The sequence below is a fragment of the Camellia sinensis genome, chromosome 2 (genome assembly GCF_055761805.1).
Source record: "Camellia sinensis isolate YWXY chromosome 2, ASM5576180v1, whole genome shotgun sequence".
In the NCBI taxonomy this organism is placed as follows: Eukaryota; Viridiplantae; Streptophyta; class Magnoliopsida; order Ericales; family Theaceae; genus Camellia; species Camellia sinensis.
This window is the reverse complement of record NC_138962.1, coordinates 205,500,758-205,518,223: the sequence shown is the minus strand read 5'-3', so window position 1 is coordinate 205,518,223 and position 17,466 is coordinate 205,500,758. Positions and strand designations below refer to the sequence as shown.

General features: G+C 38.4%; 1 protein-coding gene across 2 annotated transcripts in view; it reads left to right on the top strand.

The window, feature by feature from the left end:
* The window catches only part of LOC114293925 (WD-40 repeat family protein / beige-like protein), a 53,171-nt gene extending 36,204 nt beyond the window's left edge, over positions 1–16,967 (top strand). For both annotated transcript variants that reach the window (XM_082916648.1, XM_082916649.1), the window contains exons 27-32: positions 134–230; positions 308–421; positions 3,118–3,490; positions 14,814–15,604; positions 15,956–16,078; positions 16,523–16,967. In XM_082916648.1, coding sequence (XP_082772774.1) covers positions 134–230; positions 308–421; positions 3,118–3,490; positions 14,814–15,604; positions 15,956–16,078; positions 16,523–16,597 — 1,573 coding nt within the window. In that variant the 3' untranslated portion in view covers positions 16,598–16,967. The remainder of the gene's footprint in view (positions 1–133; positions 231–307; positions 422–3,117; positions 3,491–14,813; positions 15,605–15,955; positions 16,079–16,522) is intronic.
* The last annotated feature ends 499 nt before the right edge of the window (positions 16,968–17,466 follow it).

Sequence of the window (17,466 nt, the reverse complement as noted above, 5' to 3'; positions counted from 1 at the left end):
TCTCATTGTGTTAATTTCCAAATTTTTTAGTATGGCTTAGAGTAGATGTACAAATAACTGTCTTTTGTCCATCAATTTTGCATTGTTTTCTCTTACAAAAGTGTTCTACATCTGAATGATTTAAACCTTTCAGGTATAAACAGCGAGGAAAAGAAGCTATAGCAGCAAATAATATGTTCTTTTACATTACCTACGAAGGGACGGTGGATATTGATAAAATTTCAGACCCAGTAAGTCTACACTCTTTCATTAAGTGTTCCTTTGAGTTGTATTACTGCTACTTACTTTCCCTAAATTTCACCGACAGGTACAACAACGTGCTACACAAGATCAAATTGCTTACTTTGGACAAACCCCATCCCAACTTCTTACTGTCCCTCACTTGAAGAGGATGCCACTAGCAGATGTTCTTCACTTGCAGGTAAACCTTGATTTATTGTTTGTGACTGGATCTTTGTACTTTGAGTTGTCTTATGGCTGTTCTTGCATTATTGCATGTGTTTGTTCATGTGTACACTTGGACCTCTCATCATGTTTTTCACTGTGCGTTATCTACCCTATACAGAATTTGGTGTGAACCATGCCAATATTTTATTGTAATTTTCAAGCTGACTGCAGTTTGTAATTTATCATTGATAATTACAAGTTCACATCACATAAACTTGTAAGCTACGAGTTGGGGTCTATGAAAAACATAGCATGGCCATTTGTCTAGAGGGGCATTTGCAACATGCAACAATAAGGGAGTTGTTTTGATGCAACTAAATCAAGAAGTTTATTGAGAGAGAGAGAGAGAGAGAGAGAGAGAGACTAACAGCTCATGTATAGCTCTCCCAAGCTAAATCACAACTCCAACTCCCAAATCTTACCACATCATGTTACTTCTGTTTGACAAAATAATGGAAGATAGATGAGGGAGTGGAAGAAGCATGGTTCACTCACTGGACCTCTTTTGGTTCTCTACGAACCTTGTCAGAGCTCTTGTTGAAGCTTTAAAAAGTTGGAAACAGTAAAAATTTTTATCAATTCATTCAAACCTCAGTAAATGAGAGGGGCCCTTTCTCCTCTTGACACTTGTTGGAGCTTAATGTAAGAAATGCAAAGAACCTAATAGATTTGTTGGACCACACAATAGCTGAGAAGGCTATCTTGTTTTCTTTATGCATTTCTATCCCACCTTCTGAGTAACTTGACCCATGCAAGTAGCGCTATTAATGGAAATAATGACCCTAAAATAGTGGTGATGAATTGAAATGACACCTTATATTTGTTAATTAAGGGAGTTGATATTTTTTACAATAATGAAGATTGTTGTTTTTAAATCAGATTATATTCACAAAGTTAGGAAATAATGTTCAAACTACAGAGGGCATACCCTAGCTAACAGGACATCATCCTGAACATCTAAACCTTCATCAAGACAAAACAAAACCCTATTGATAACAAGAAAAATCAAGATTACTAATGTCTAAAATAAAAACTACCCTCACATGCTCAATATAAGCAAACATCAACAATAAAAATTGTTACAGATAATGGCATAAGCATCAACAGAAATAACTGAAACAATGTAATGAAACAAAGCCAACATCATAATAGTAGACCACCAATCCATTACAGTATCAGCAATCATACCTCAAGCATCACCTCATATTGGAGAAGCTACTAGCAGCAACATCAGGTGTAGACAACATAAACATACTCAACAGCTGCGGCAATATTACTCGCCATCCAAGCTTAGAGACTAAACAAGCCAAGCTGCCCATAGTAGCAACAGTTTCCTAAGCAGCATTATGACCTTGAACACAAACTCTAAAGCAGTGAATTAACCTGGTCTGTTAGCGGATAAACAGCATTTGACATTGAGGATAATTTCATCCAGCACCACCTTGTCAATTCTGACTTCCTGTTCGAAAGTTCAATTATTCCTCTCTTTCTAAATGGCATACATTCTAGCAGTAAATGCAATTTTCTTAGCAGTGATCGCAGTAAATTTCTGTATTAGATAACGAAATAGATCCTTCAAGTTCATGCTAAGCTTCTTTAGGAATAGTTTCAATTAAAGAACAAATGATCATTAGATTCCAACTCAGTCTGACATAGACTGCACTTGAACACTTTGTCACAGGTCCTCTGTTCTAAGCTAGTCTCTCATTGCCATCCGCACTATGAATTGAAACCTCCGTATATATTTTGGACACCACAACAGAGAATACCAATCTACTTTAGGCCTCTTGATTCTCAATTCCTATCATGTGGCCACGACTAAATAATTTCCAGACCTCCCTAAAGTCCGAAAAACCTTACCAAGCTTCCAGTCATCTGGTTTGAAACTCTGGGGGGTTTCCCTTCTCAATTCTATAAGCTTTATAGTCTGGGTCGTATGCCATGTCAACTACTGTCCTTGAACAATACCGCAAACTCAAGCATTTTTTCCCAGAGCAGTCTCATAGATGATTCTGTCTCCCTTCATTCTGATTATTGGATCTGTGGTGGCCAGTTGTCATACCATACTGTAAAGTTTGTAGCAGCATTGCCAATTTTTTGTTTCGGAAATTTCCTCCACACCCAAGGCGTTCTTAGGAATTGGCACAGCTCAAAAACTGGCTTTATGATGTAGCACCATGATGAGAAAATTGTGTATCTGGTGGAAAAATGTAACTGCTAATTTTTATGAAGTAGCACCATCATAAGAAAATTGTATGAACTGGCTTTATGAACGTCAAGAATATGAAATATTAACCCGTAGTTGCATGACTATTATCTTTATTAAGCTATCAAATATTATTTCACTGGGATTGGATAGCTTACTACTGATCAGCAGAATCCAATTGTGTGTATCTGGTAGAAGTCCCCTTACCTCACAAGGATTACAAGCCCAGAACCTCTCAACTAAGCGGTCCAACAAAACCACAACACATCATGTAGAAAATGCTACCCAGAAAATGTACTAACAACCTTGGCCTCTCGCCCTCTGTAAAATGCCTCTTACAGTTACTCTGAGTGTACAGTAAAAAATACAAGACACCTCACAAAAATTGAGACCCTTTTCTCCTCTCAGCTTCTTAATGTTGGGATAACGTCAGAGATAACTAACGTATTGATTTTTCACTTCAGACCATCTTTCGGAACCCGAAAGAAGTCCAACCCTATGTTGTTCCATCTTCAGAACGCTGCAATCTACCTGCTGCTGCTATTCATGCATCACAAGATTCTGTCATAATTGTTGATATGAATGCTCCAGCAGCACATGTTGCACAGCACAAGTGGCAGCCAAACACACCAGATGGCCATGGGTTGCCATTTCTTTTCCAACACGGAAAGGCCAGTGCAGGCTCTGCTGGTGGAGCGTTCATGCGCATGTTTAAAGGACCACCAACCGGATCTGGCTCGGAGGAGTGGCATTTTCCCCAAGCACTTGCATTTGCAGCTTCTGGAATTAGAAGCTCAGCAGTGGTTGCTATCACAAGTGACAAAGAAATTATCACAGGTTAGTTTACATCTTGTTGAAAATTGCATAATAAAATGCTTTATTTTAAATTTCATGTCTCATGATACTTCGAATCATGTGGAGAAACTGTTATTTGTATTCTAAATTTATAATGCTAAGCCCATGCAGTGAAAGTAGCTTTTAGGACTAACCTGGACAAAACTAAGATTCTGTGCTTGCATATGCTAACGATCATATAAGACCACATATTTTTTCTGCAAGCACAGAATCTGTTTTCTTTTGGCTCATTTAGAATGTGGGGCATAAGGATGTTAGCTATATTATATCATTGTAATCATATTTTTTTACGTTATGTTTCAATTAGTGTTTTTTATTTCTGCAAATACTGCTGCGTCCCCAATTCTCTTCCCAGGGATATAATTGAATGAAATCTTGACTTTTTGGAAGGTTGACTTTTTGAGAAATGTTATGTGAGTTGCCCCAAAAGGGAGTGCGCATATGCTTCTAGTTGATTTTCGTACTTTTGGAGATCGAAGAGAGCCAAAATTCTATGATCTTGTGCCGTCTTCGCAATTTTTTGGGTTTTATAGATGGAGCGAAATCAGAGGTTGTTTGAAGAGAAGTTTCGGGAAGTGGGCTGTTTGTGGGATCATGTTTGTCACTTATCTTCTTTTTGGGCGTTAGGGAACTCATTATTTAAGGGAGTTCCACTTTTTTTTTTAGTTAGAGACTGGGTGGCAGTGTGTGCTATGTAGTCTTTTGTCCGTGTTTAGCTTGTTTCGGGTTATTTTTGTGTTTGTATTCTCATTGTCCTATTGTAAGAGGATGCCTTATCCTCTTTTCTTTTTTGTTTTATCAATAAAGCTTTTGTTGTTGATCAAAAAAAAAAAAACAATTGACTATTTTTTGGTGCTCTTCGAATAGGTGAGATCTCATCTGAATTTTTGCGCTTCAAATTTTAGCATACTTTTTAATGCAATGTCCTCTAGGAAGCATGGGTACAGGTACGAGTACATTATGCTTAAGCTGATACTGGGGAGAAAAAAAAAGGGAAAAAAAAAGAAGAGGATATGGGTATATTATTATTTTTTTGATCATCAACAAACAAGAATTTTATTAAGGCACAAAGCCAAAGATAGGAGGATGAAGCATCCTCAGAAAAGGGGAACAAGTGAAAAAAAAAGCAATGAAAAAAACAAAACGAAAAAAGTCGGCTAAAACAAAGCCAGCACTACATATCGCAAATTGACACCCATTCTGCTGCAATCAAAAAAAGAGGAACTCCTTGAAACAAAGGGCTCACCGTCACCCAAAACGAAACCAAATGTCAGACTTTTTTCCACAAAAAGTCAATATCCCAAGATTCATCTTCAGAGATGCACATTTCTTTCCAACCAAATGACTCAAAAAATTGCAAAGATAGCACAAAGCCAAAGCACCTTGGCCCTCTTCGACTTGCCCAACACTTGAAAATCAATTAAGATCATTTGAGCACTATCTTATGGAGCCACCCACATAACATTCCCAAAACAAAACAACTTTTGCCACAAATTTGCTGCCATTGAACAATGCAGAAATAAATGGTCCAAAGGTTCTCCATTCCTCCTACACATGATGCACCATTGAGGATTTAGAGAACGCGAAGGCCTCATTTTTTGCAATGTATCATTGGTTAAAGTGCCTCCATGAACCAAAATCCACATGAACATCTTTGCCTTAAGAGGAACACAAGCCCTCTAAATCTTCTTGTGAAAGGAAACAAAGGTATGTTAGGCGTATCAATGAGTTTGTCAAGAAAAGATTTACAAGAAAAGGAGCTCGAATAATAAATAGCCCAGGCCCACTTGTCCTCCAAAGATGGAACCAAAGAAACATGCTCAAGCCTTGACAATAGGATCATAAATTCCCCAACTTCCCTATCAGTAGGATTTCTAGGAAAATTAAAGTTTCAAGAAATTGGAGCCAAAGACGAACATGCCAGGGAAGCAATAGAGCAATTATGAAACTGAGATATTCTATACAGGTACGGAAAAGAAACAGTAAAAGAAGAAGTACCCACCAACCATCCTTGCAAAATTTGGCAAGTTCCCCATTACCTACTCTCACAGAAATAAAACGGAGCCAAATTGGATAAATACGAGAGATTGATTTCCAAGGAGCTCGACCATTACCCCTAGTGATGACCACTTGTGAGTCTTGACCGTTAGCATGAACCCCGTACTTGCTTCTAATAACCTTATGCCATAATGAATCACACTCATTTGGGAATCCTCGTAATCACTAGCCAAGTAGAGCTGTGTTCCTAGCCACAAGATTACCAATGGCCAAGGCCCCTTTCTCCTTGGGAAAGGAAACTGTCCCTCAATTCACCAAGTGATCCTTTTTGGCCCCATCCTTCCCTTCCCAAAGAAAATCCCTCATCAATTTTTTTAAAGATCTTGCCACCTTGATTGGAATCCAAAACAGAGACATAAAGTAAACTGGAATTCCGCTTAGAACTTTCTTAACCAAAGTGTACCAACCGCCTCGAGGAAGTAAAGCCCTACTCCATCCTTCCAACCTTTTTCCAATCTTCTCCACAACTGGGGTCTAGAATGACTCATTTCTAGGGTTATCTCCCAATGGAAGTCCCAAGTATCTAATGGGAAGTGCCTCAACACTGCACCCTAGAAGCTCAGCCAGTCACTGGAGATGATGACTCTCTACATTAATACCAACCACGCTCCTTTTTTCCAGATTAACCTTGAGGCCTGAAATCACCCCAAAAAGTTTCAACACCAAAAGAAGATTTCACATTTGTCTTTCATCCCCCGAAGAAAAGAAAATAGTATCATCTGTGAATTGCAAATGTGTCACACTAACCCCATCTCTGCCCACAATAAAGCCTTCAAACAAACCTACCTCTCTAGCCCTGTCCACCATCCTACCTAGCACATTTGCCACCAAAATAAAAAGAAAATGAGATAAAGGATCCCTTTGCTTTAGTCTTTGCGAAGCCTTAAAGCTCTCCCCCAGATTACCATTAACTATTACCGAAATATTACAAGTCTCCAAACACCCCATAACCCATGATCTCCATCTCTCACCATAACCTGTCTTTTCCATTACAAAATCTAGAAACTCCCAATCCACATGATTATAAGCTTTCTCAAAATCAACCTTAAAGACAAGCCCTTCTTTCCCTAAACTCCTATAATCCTCTACCACCTTATTTTCCACCAACACCACATCTAAAATCTGTTTACCTTTCACAAAAGCCCCTCGTGATGGGGGAAACCGAAGCCTCCAGTGAAGACCTCAACCTTTTTGATAGAACCTTCCTCAAAATCTTATAAAGTGATGTAACCGGGCTGATGGGTCTGAAGTCCCCAATTCTGATAGCTCCCTCTGATGTAGGACGAGTAGGGATTACTTTCCTACAAGTAGTGAGCCCAAGTTAAGTATACTAGCAGCAGCAACGGTAGACTTGTAGGGCTGGATTTGGTGGGATTTTATGACTGCAGAAGTATTTAAAAAATAGGAGTTTAAGGGTTTGTGAAAAGGCACAAGTGTTTAGGGGCAGTTAGGTAGTTGGGTGGCTGTTCTAAACACTGTGAACAGTAACTTTGCTGGATAGAAGAAGAAGAAGAAGAAGAAGAAGAAGAAGAAGAAAGAGAAAGAGAGAGAGAGAGAGAGAATTGGTTCACCCTCACAAGGGATGGGCCAATCACATAAACACAATCTCAAATTTTCATAATATTAACTCTTTTGTTGAATCATTGAGATTACACATATTTATAGGCGAAAAACTCACCTAGTTCTATAAGGACTACTACTCAAATTTAGAAACTAAAAATATTTAGCAATTACTAATATTCTAGACTAACTATGACTTTCAATTCTACTCCAATCATAATAGGAAACTTTAATGACTTCTAATTCTACTTCAATATCAAAATAGGAAACTTAGATTTTTGACCACTAAGATTATTTTAGACATAATAAAACCTATATATAATAATCCATTTGATAACTTAACTCAAAATAAAACCCATGGGCAACCTTACAGCCCATTTTCAGCAAAATTGAAACTACCATAATATCCTTAACTACTAAAACCTACTATAACGACATGAAGACTCAAAATAATTCCAAATCTTTAATTCTTGATGCCCTAAATGTGCTTATATGTGAAATTTCAGATTTGTTCTTTTTCTTCTTTCCACACTTCATCATTCTCCCCTGCATTCGAAAATCTCGACCTCAAGTTTTATAATGTTGAAGTATAAGGATTATGGAATCTTGCACTTGCAACCATTCTACTTGATTATGTTGAACGAACGATGAAAAAATCAAAAAGTTCAATGTTTTCATCACTCCATTGACCACATCGAATTTGTCAGGAATAATAAACTTAATGTAAACTTCATTTTTCTTGTGAAGAGCAGAAAGTTCGGTTCCATTCTCCCCATTCTCTTTGGCTTCCTTGGTTTCAGAACATTGATCATGATGATCTTTCATGCTTTCTTTACTAAGCAAATTAATTTTCGCCTTCCTTTTTTCAATATCCTCAATATTAGCATCATGTTCATCTTGCTCTTTCATAGTTTCTTCAAAATCTTCACACTATCAACCTTTTGCTCCTAGATATTAGTATTCTCTAAACCAGCAGCCAACAATCCTTTCATGGAAGCTTTCAATCCATTCAAAGTTGTCTTGATAGTATGCACATCACTCTTTATTGTTGCAACATCCTCCTTGATTATCGCAAAATCTTCCTTTAACATCGTAACATCTTTGTTAGTAGCTCTATAATTTGTTGATAAGGTTTCAAACTTCCAACTTAATTCAATGCTTGTCAACATTGTAATAAAGAAAGCAATTTCATCAAAAGATTGGAAAAGAATAAGGTAGGATCTTGAAGCTCTGATACCAAACTGATGTAGGATGAGTAGGGATTACTTTCCTACAAGTAGTGAGCCTGGATTAAGTATATTGGCAGTAGCAACAGTAGACTTGTAGGGATGGATTTGGTGGTATTTTATGACTGCAGAAGTATTTAAAAAAATAGGAGTTTAAGGGTTTATAAAAAGGTAGGGTTTTGGGAATGAAAACAAGTGTTTTGGGGCAGTTAGGTAGTTGGGTGGTTGTTCTAAACACTGTGAACAGTGACATTGCTGGATAGAAGAAGAAGAAGAAGGAGAGAGAGAGAGAGAGAGAGAGAGAGAGAAAGAATTGCTTCACCCTCACAAGGGATATGCTAATCACACAAACACAATATCAAATTTTCATAATATTAACTCTTCTATTGAATCATTGAGATTACACATATATTCATAGGCTAAAAACTCTCCTAATTCTATAAGGACTACTCAAATTTAGAAACTAAAAATATTTAGCAACTACTAATATTATAGACCAACTATGACTTCCAATTCTACTTCAATCATAATAGGAAACTTTATTGACTTCTAATTCTACTTCAATATCAAAATAGGAAACTTAGATTTTTTACCACTAAGATTATTTTAGACATCATAAAATCCATATATAATAACCCATTTAATAACTTGACCAAAAATAAAACCTATGGGCAACCTTACAGCCCATTTCTAGCAAAATTGAAATTACCATAATAGCCTTAACTACTAAAACCTACTATAACGACATGAAAATTCAAAATAATTTCAAATATTTTGATGTCCTAAATGTGCTTCGTGGGAAATTCCAGATTTGTTCTTTTTCTTCTTTCCATGATCTTCATCACCCTCTTTCTTAGGAATTAAACAAATGAAAGTGGCATTTGTGCACAAGTTAACCACCCCCGTCTCATGAAATTTCAAAAAAATTCTAACTAGATTCTCTTTCATCAGCTCCCAACAATCTTGAAAGACAGCCATGGAGAAGCCATCCAAACTTGGGGCTTTGTTCCTTTCATAATCGAATACACCTTCCTAATCTCCAACTCCTCAAAAAGGTCTTTCTAACCAGCTCGCACTTGCCTGATCAATAGATCCCCACTCAATACTTTCTAATCCTGGTCGAACCATCGCATCCTTTCAAGTACAACTTGGAGTAAAAATCAAAAATTCCTTTTGACTATATGCTCCTCCTTATCCTGTACTACCCCCAACCTACCTCCAATCTTTTGATGAACTTCTTCCTCTTCCTGTCTGCCACCTTATGAATTGTTTTTGAATTAATGTCCCATTCCTTTAACCATTTCACCTTTGCCTTTTGGGCCCAAAAAATTTGCTCCCTAAAGATCATCTCCTCCAATTTCAGTCTAAGTTCATATCTCTCTCTCCTCATTGATCCATCTATCTCCCCTTGCATTTCCTTCGCATCAATCTCCTCAATCCTATGCTTAACCAGAGATTTTGAAGCTATCAAATCTCCAAAAGCATCTCTATTCCATCTCTTCACATCCACATTAATCAATTTCAATTTTCTCATGAATTTAAAACCCTCCCACCCATGACATCCAGCATTATGCCACCGTCCCGCGAAATTTTCCTTGAAGGATTGATGATCCAACCACATATTTTCAAATCTGAAGGAGGTCGGACCCCACCTAACAGGACAACTTTCCATCTTAATAGAACAATGATCAGAAACTAATCTTGGTAATGCTTCCTACCTCACATTGGGGAAAATCCCCTCCCATCCTGATGAGAACAAGAACCTGTCCAATCTATAACATACCAAATTTTCCTGCAGATTTGACCAAGTGAACCTAGCATTAGAGAGAGGAGGATCCATCAACTCACACTCTCTAATAAAACCATCAAAATCCTTCATTCCTCTATTAATCCTACTCCCCGTGCTCTTTTTCGAAACCTGCCTAACCACATTGAAAATCCCCCCCCCCCCCCTCCCTCCCTTTAAACACCAATTTGGTGAACACAACCCGTTAAGCCCATATAACTCCTCCCATCATTCCCTCCTCCTAGAAGGACTGTTAGGACCATAAACCTCGGACAACCACCACTCACTATTATCCAGATTCCTAAACCTAATTGATAGTGAGAACTACTCACATTCTGATACTACCCTTTCATCCCAAATTATTAAAATACCCCCAGACCGTCTCTCAGAAGGTACAAAAGCCCACCGCTTGTGCCTAGACCCCTAGATGCTCTTAATAAAATTCCTATTGCAAACTGCCACCTTAGTTTCTTGAAGAATGACAATATCTGGTTGATGTTTCTTCAAAAAAATTCTTTCTAGAGCCCAAACCCCTCACATTCCAGTTGATAATCTTCATTAAGAAACATCAACACCCCTAACCTTCTCCTGTCTCCTATCATAATTGATGGTACTCACCAAGTTCTTTTACTCCCTCGCCCCTCTCTTTCCACTAACCCCCCTTTTCCCACTCTTCTTCCCTTTATAGCCCTATTTTCCTTAGTACTTGAACCGAACTTTTCATTAATACTTACCAGCGATAGACCCATAACCTTAAGTAAATTCTTAAATTGAGGCACTTCATTTTCCTCAATTGGGCATGATGGAAAATTGCTTAATTCCTTCAGCCATCTCTCTGTTTCAACTTCACTATCATTCAATCCACTAAAAACACAACCCCTCCTAACTCTATGATTGGAAGAAACCCCCTCCTAAGTATCATCCATCAAACCTTCAGTTATATCAACATTACAAAATTCATGATTAAGAGTAGAAACACTCGGAATGTCATTTGGATTTTCTGGATTGGCTCCCTGGTCATCAACAGAAATTAAAGGAACAGGACACTATGATACCTCTTTTTCCACCCCAGGACAAGAAGAGAAAATAAGAGCATTGTGATTCCCCCGAGGAGATGAACCTGGGACATTATGGTTAAAGGAGTCACTTACCTATTCCATTGAGTTAGTAACCCTCTCGATCTCCTCCTCCTCAATAGCACATCCTCCTTAAAGAAAATATTAAGTTGCAAATCTTGCTCCACATGATCATCGCCATCACCCTCCTCATATTCGAAAGCAGAGCTCTCATCTAACCCATACTCTCCCAAAGCTTGCAACACCTCGTGAGGCTCGAAATGGCCTTTGTCCACCTTGCAAATGAAGTTTTCAGCTTCACTAGCAACCTCTGACCTGTCTTTGACCCAATCATCCATGTCTTTCCTTGTTTGCTGCAAATCCCCACCTCTTCTATCCATCTTATCGGCTAAACCCAACTAAATCTCTCCCAGATTGACAGAGATATGTTTTTCATTCTGGAAATCCCTTACTTGGTTACCCATTTCAGCTCCTTACATCCCATTCGAGTGACGCTGACGATGAGATTCCTGTCGTAACCCAGGTGATTCGCTAGCAACACAGATCCTTTTGGTCTGCGATCCATCTCACCGGTGCAAATCCCCCTCTTCGTCGTCTCTTCTCAGTCCATCCACAACTTGAGAATCAACCAATCTACTCGAGTGATCTGACCCATAGGTTGAGAACCCCTCTTCTCTTGTAGGCCTAGGTAAAATAAACAAAGGTGACTCAGGCCCATTTGGATTTTCTGATTAAACAACTTCTACATTGAAATTAAATAAGCCCAAATAAAGATCATCCTGTGGCCTTTTAGCAGACGTTGGCCCACTAGCCCTTTGTGGCCCATTTGGAATTCCACCCAATCCTTCACCCCTTGGTCTTCCCATCACTCCATCATCTGCTCTCTGTAGATCATATGCCCTTTCGACTCCAATGCCATTTGCACGTCTCCCCCACCCAAGGTTGCCACGTGCCCACCCTGTATCATCCGACTCTCATCTCTCCTCTCGCCGATGTTAGCTTCAACAGGGGAGCCTTGCTTGAAAACCTTTGGCCACTTCTCCACTTTCCGGCCCACTGGTCTAGATAATGGCTTCAAACGCACCATAACAGATGAATCTCCTGCCTTCACCTCCATAAATGCTGGTAAAAAACCTGTGTCAAATTCTCTGATTTCAATCTTACCTCAAAGAGATTAGCCATTGAAATTGTCCTCCTATCAACATCCAATAACCCACCACACCTTTCCCCGATCATCTTGAAGATCTGGTCATCCAAAGATTAAACGATAGCTCACTTACAGCTATCCATCCCCCATACGAGACGATAACGTCAGATTTAACGTGATTTACCTCTGACCACTTCTCCAATTTGACAGCCATTCCTTTGTCAAAAAATCTCCAGCCCATATCTCCTAAAGAGCTCACTTCTTCGCTTCTAGTAGTCCAAACAGAGCTCGATTGAGATGAAACGGGCGGAGAGTGATGCCTTGTTTTTGAGTATTTGCTTAACTCCTCAATATGAGCCCAACTGTACAAAAAATCAGTTCTGGTACAGACCATTGCCCTTTTTAAGTCAAAATGTGGATGAGGTGACATCGTTGCTAGGAATATTGCTCTTTTGGGCAAGTGGTTATGGAGATTTTCTATTGAAAGTGACTCGCTATGGTGTTCAGTTATTAAAAGCAAGTACGACACTCAATCTAATGGTAGAGATTCTAATGTGGTTAACAGTGGCAATTGTCATTCATCGTGGAAATCCGTTCTCGTTTGTATCCACTTGTGTCTAATTTCTTTTCATTGAGAATGGGGAATGGGGTGAATATTCGTTTTTGGGAGGATGTTTGGTTAGGGGATATTTCTTTTGATAGATCTTTTCCTCTTATTTACTGATTGGTTCGTTCTCGAAATGTTTCAATAGCGTTGGTAGCAGGCTCTTCTATGGATCCTATCTCTTGGTATTTTGACCTCATTAGAAACTTGAATGCTAGGGAGGCGGTGGAGTTGGCATCTTTGTTGGTAGTGCTTCAGGGGGTCTCTCTTTCATCATCTTTTAATATTAGGGTGTGGAATCTTGTTTTCTCAGGGGTCTTTTCATGTAAATCTTTTTTTGATAAGCTTATTGATAATCCTTCTATTCCATTGTTTTCTTATCATAAGAAAATTTGGAAAGCAGATGTCCCTCATAAAGTGAAGTTTTTCATGTGGTCTTTGGCTCAAAAGGGTGTCACAACTAATGTTGTTTTCCAAAGGAGAAGACCTAATCACTCTCTTTGCCCTCAATGGTGTGTGATGTGCAAGAGAAACTTGGAGGTAGCGGATCATCTATTCCTTCATTGCCCAGTGACTTGTGTATTATGGCAGTGTCTTCTCAGCTTATGTGATGAGTAGTGGGTTGCTCTGTGGGATGCATTCAGATGCTTCTTATTCGGTTTATAGGGTTTGGAAGAGCCAAGAGAGCAAAAACAATGTGGACCAATATTGTTTTTGGTATTTTTTGGGCTATATGGTTGGAGAGAAATGCTAGAATCTTTGATGGCAAGGAAGCAAGTGTAGAGGCTTTGTGGGATAGGGCGGAATATTTGGCATCTTTTTGGGCATTTGTATCCCCTCCTTTTAAAGGCCTTTATTCTTGATCTCTAGGGATTGGGCTGTTGTTTGCCATCCCTAAGGCTAGGAGTTTTGTGCTTTTGTTTTGCTCTTTCTTTCTCTTTCTTTGTTTGAGGACTTCTTGTCCTCTTTCATTCCTGTTTTTTAATACGATTTTTGTTGATGCTCAAAAAAAAAAAATCTGGATGAGGTGACGCACTTCCATTGAACAAATCAACAAACCTATTAGCTCTGTTCGCCCCTGTTTTCTGGTTCAAGGCAACCTCATTACTCTTCCTCGTCATTGTTCCTTCTATTTCTTTAGCACTGGCCTTTTTGCAAATTATTTTCCGAAGCATGGTGGATGTGTCAATCCACCCCCCCGGCGGGGAATAATAATGTTGCCTTTTTTCACTCCTCCCTCCCATTTTGATAATTCAATAAAAACTCCTCTCTTGTTGCTATACTTCTGTAAGCAAAACACCGCTGAACTACTGGTATACTTGCTGAAAAACGATCCTCCTTTGATATGTTTCACCACCTCATGTACTGGTATAACAAACAATCCTCCTAAAAAAATGTAAAATACAGGGACAGTCCGATACCGTTCATAACTATTTTTATAATTTGTTGTAGTGCATGACATATAACAAATTAAAAAATCAAATTCAAAAATAATTGAAGTATTTTTGTAATGGTAAAAAAAAGAACCTAAAGTATTCTTTATATTTTCATAATTGCAAAAATACCCTACATTTTTTAAGTTCACAAAATTGGACACTATAATTGTTCCGATTTCATCACATTCCTGAAACATAGGCATTCCGTACCCGTCTCATTCCCAATGCTGTACACTATGTATTTCGTTTACCGGTACACATATTTGTGCCAGGTAAGTACCCGATACTCGTACGGAAATATTTTCGAAATGCTCATGCATGCTTCATAGAATGTGCTACAATATTACTACTATTTACTTTTGTTAAGTGTCGTTGAACTTTACTGATTTCATATCTCTGCGCCTGTAACTAGGTGGGCATGTGGACAACTGTGTCAGAGTCATATCGTCAGATGGAGCGAGGACTTTGGAAACAGCCAGAGGGCATTGTGCTCCAGTGACTTGCCTGGCTCTATCACCTGATAGCAACTACCTCGTGACAGGTTCTAGGGATGCAACGGTTCTAATCTGGAGAATTCATAGGGCATCGACTTCTCTTTCAAGGACTACATCGGAGCCGTCCATGGGCTCAGGCACACCAACTTCAACCAGCAGTAATACTCTAGCAAACATCTTGGCAGACAGAAGCAGGAGGCGACGTATTGAGGGTCCCATACATGTTCTCCGGGGCCACCTTGGGGAAATAATCTGCTGCTGTGTCAGTTCAGATCTTGGAATTGTTGTCTCGTGCTCCAACTCGTCAGACGTTCTGCTCCATTCGATAAGAAGGGGTCGCTTAATCAGACAGCTGGTTGGTGTGGAGGCCCACGCAGTCTGCCTTTCATCTGATGGGGTCATTATGGCTTGGAACAAATTGCTTAATACTCTCAGCACGTTTACTCTTAATGGGACTCTGATAACCAAGGCACGACTTCCATTCTCGTGTAGCATTAGCTGCATGGAGATTTCTGTTGATGGACAAAGTGCTTTGATTGGATTAAACTTGTGTTCGGAAAATGATAGAACCAGTGACAACAGTAAGCATTTGAAGCCTGAGAAATCAGGGATTGGAGATGATAATGTGGAGTCATGTGAAACAAATGAAGACAATAGATTAGAAATTCATCCACCTTCAATTTGCTTCTTTGATATGCATTCTCTAAAGGTATGGGAAACAAAAGCAACAAATAAATAGTAAAACAGTGATCAAACTTAAATATGTTTCATCATTTGTTGATATGAGCAATGCAAAAGGTTTTGAAGCTTTGTAACTCTTTTTTCTCCCAAAAAAAAATTCCTATGTTATTAATTGATTCAAAAAATTACTGTCAGCAGTTATCAAATTCAACCCATCTTCTTCACTCATCAAATTACCAAAAAAAATTAGATGTAAAATTGCAAACGCAGCGTTTGCACCCACTGCTAGTCTATATAATCTATTAGAGAAACCACTCATTTACCATTTCCCTATGCAGCAATCTGCTTTACTAACATGCGGATGTCATTTTTCTTGCAGGTATTTCATACATTAAAACTGAGTGAAGGGCAAGATGTAACGGCTCTGGCTCTAAACAAGGACAACACTAATCTCTTGGTGTCAACTGCTGATAAACAATTGACAATCTTCACTGATCCAGAAGTAAGTTCAACATTCTCTATACTTAAGATTTCACTTTAATTGTCATTGTTATAGTTGCATATTCATGTTAGATTTGTGACTGGAAAAAACGCTCTGTTTACATCAGAAGACGTTTACCCTGGTCAACAGAAAACATGTCTATTTGGGAGGGAAATATTTTTTACGTTTAAAATGTAAAGGACATTTTCCGTGTAAAGTTTTATCAATGCCACCACCACCACCTCTGCCCTGTTGCCACTGCCACCACCACCACCACCACCACCACCACCATCATGACTAATGCAACCATTAATACATTAGTTTCAAAGATGCAACCATAGGAAAAAAATTTCTCCGGAAAACATTTCCTAGACAATTCATAGAAAATATGTTTTATGCCAAAACAAATGGAGAGGACGTGTTGTAAATGTTTCCTAATTGAACTCTTATTTTTATTACTTGCAGTTGAGCTTGAAGGTGGTAGATCATATGCTGAAGCTGGGTTGGGAAGGTGATGGGCTCAGCCCCCTCATAAAGTGAAATTTTCGTGATTTATTGGTTTTTGATTTGTCGGACCAATTTTGTACAAAGGAGATTACCATCAATATTTGAAGGCTACAAGGGCAAGCTGGCTAGCCATCCTGGTCTGAAATCGAATTGTTTTAACCATTTGCGGCTCTGTCTTTGTGGGTGTAACATTATGTATCCAAGAAATGGAAATGACTTTGATGTATTACACTAGTGTGAAATATTAGATTTAAGCAGGGTTCTGCAGTTTTTGACTTGATTGAGTTGTAAATTTGACATCGTCGGGCTTCGATCTATTATTAGCCTTAACGAGCTGTTCATTTTTGTCCCATTTTTTGATATTATGAAAATTCAATAGTAATATGGTTTTGTTTGATTTATAGATGTTCATGTCTTTCACAAAATCATGAATCATGGAATGCTTTACTATTTCTTGTTTCCGGAGGACTTTGATATCTCTGGAACCAAAATTGATGCCACATGCGATTCTCAACGTCCCTTCAACTACTACTTATAAATACCCATTTTTTTTCAATAAAAAATATAAAAAAAGGGGGGGGAGGGGGGGGGAGAGAGAGAGAGAGAAGTTTTACACTGTTTTCTTAGTTTAAAAAAAGAAGATTTATAAAGAAATAGTGTTTTCTCATGTTAATTGAAGTTTTTATTTCCGTCACAAATGGATCTATGAAGAAATAAACTGTTACCACTACAATAGCTCTAGAAATAATATGATTGTGACTGTTTGAGAAGTTTTAAATAACTTGCAATTTTTTTTCAATTTTTTTTTTAAAAATTAATTTCTCAAACTAATCTAAAATGTAAATAAAAAAGTAATTAAAAAAAAAATAAGAAGCCAAAATAAGCAAAACAGAATCCCCCAA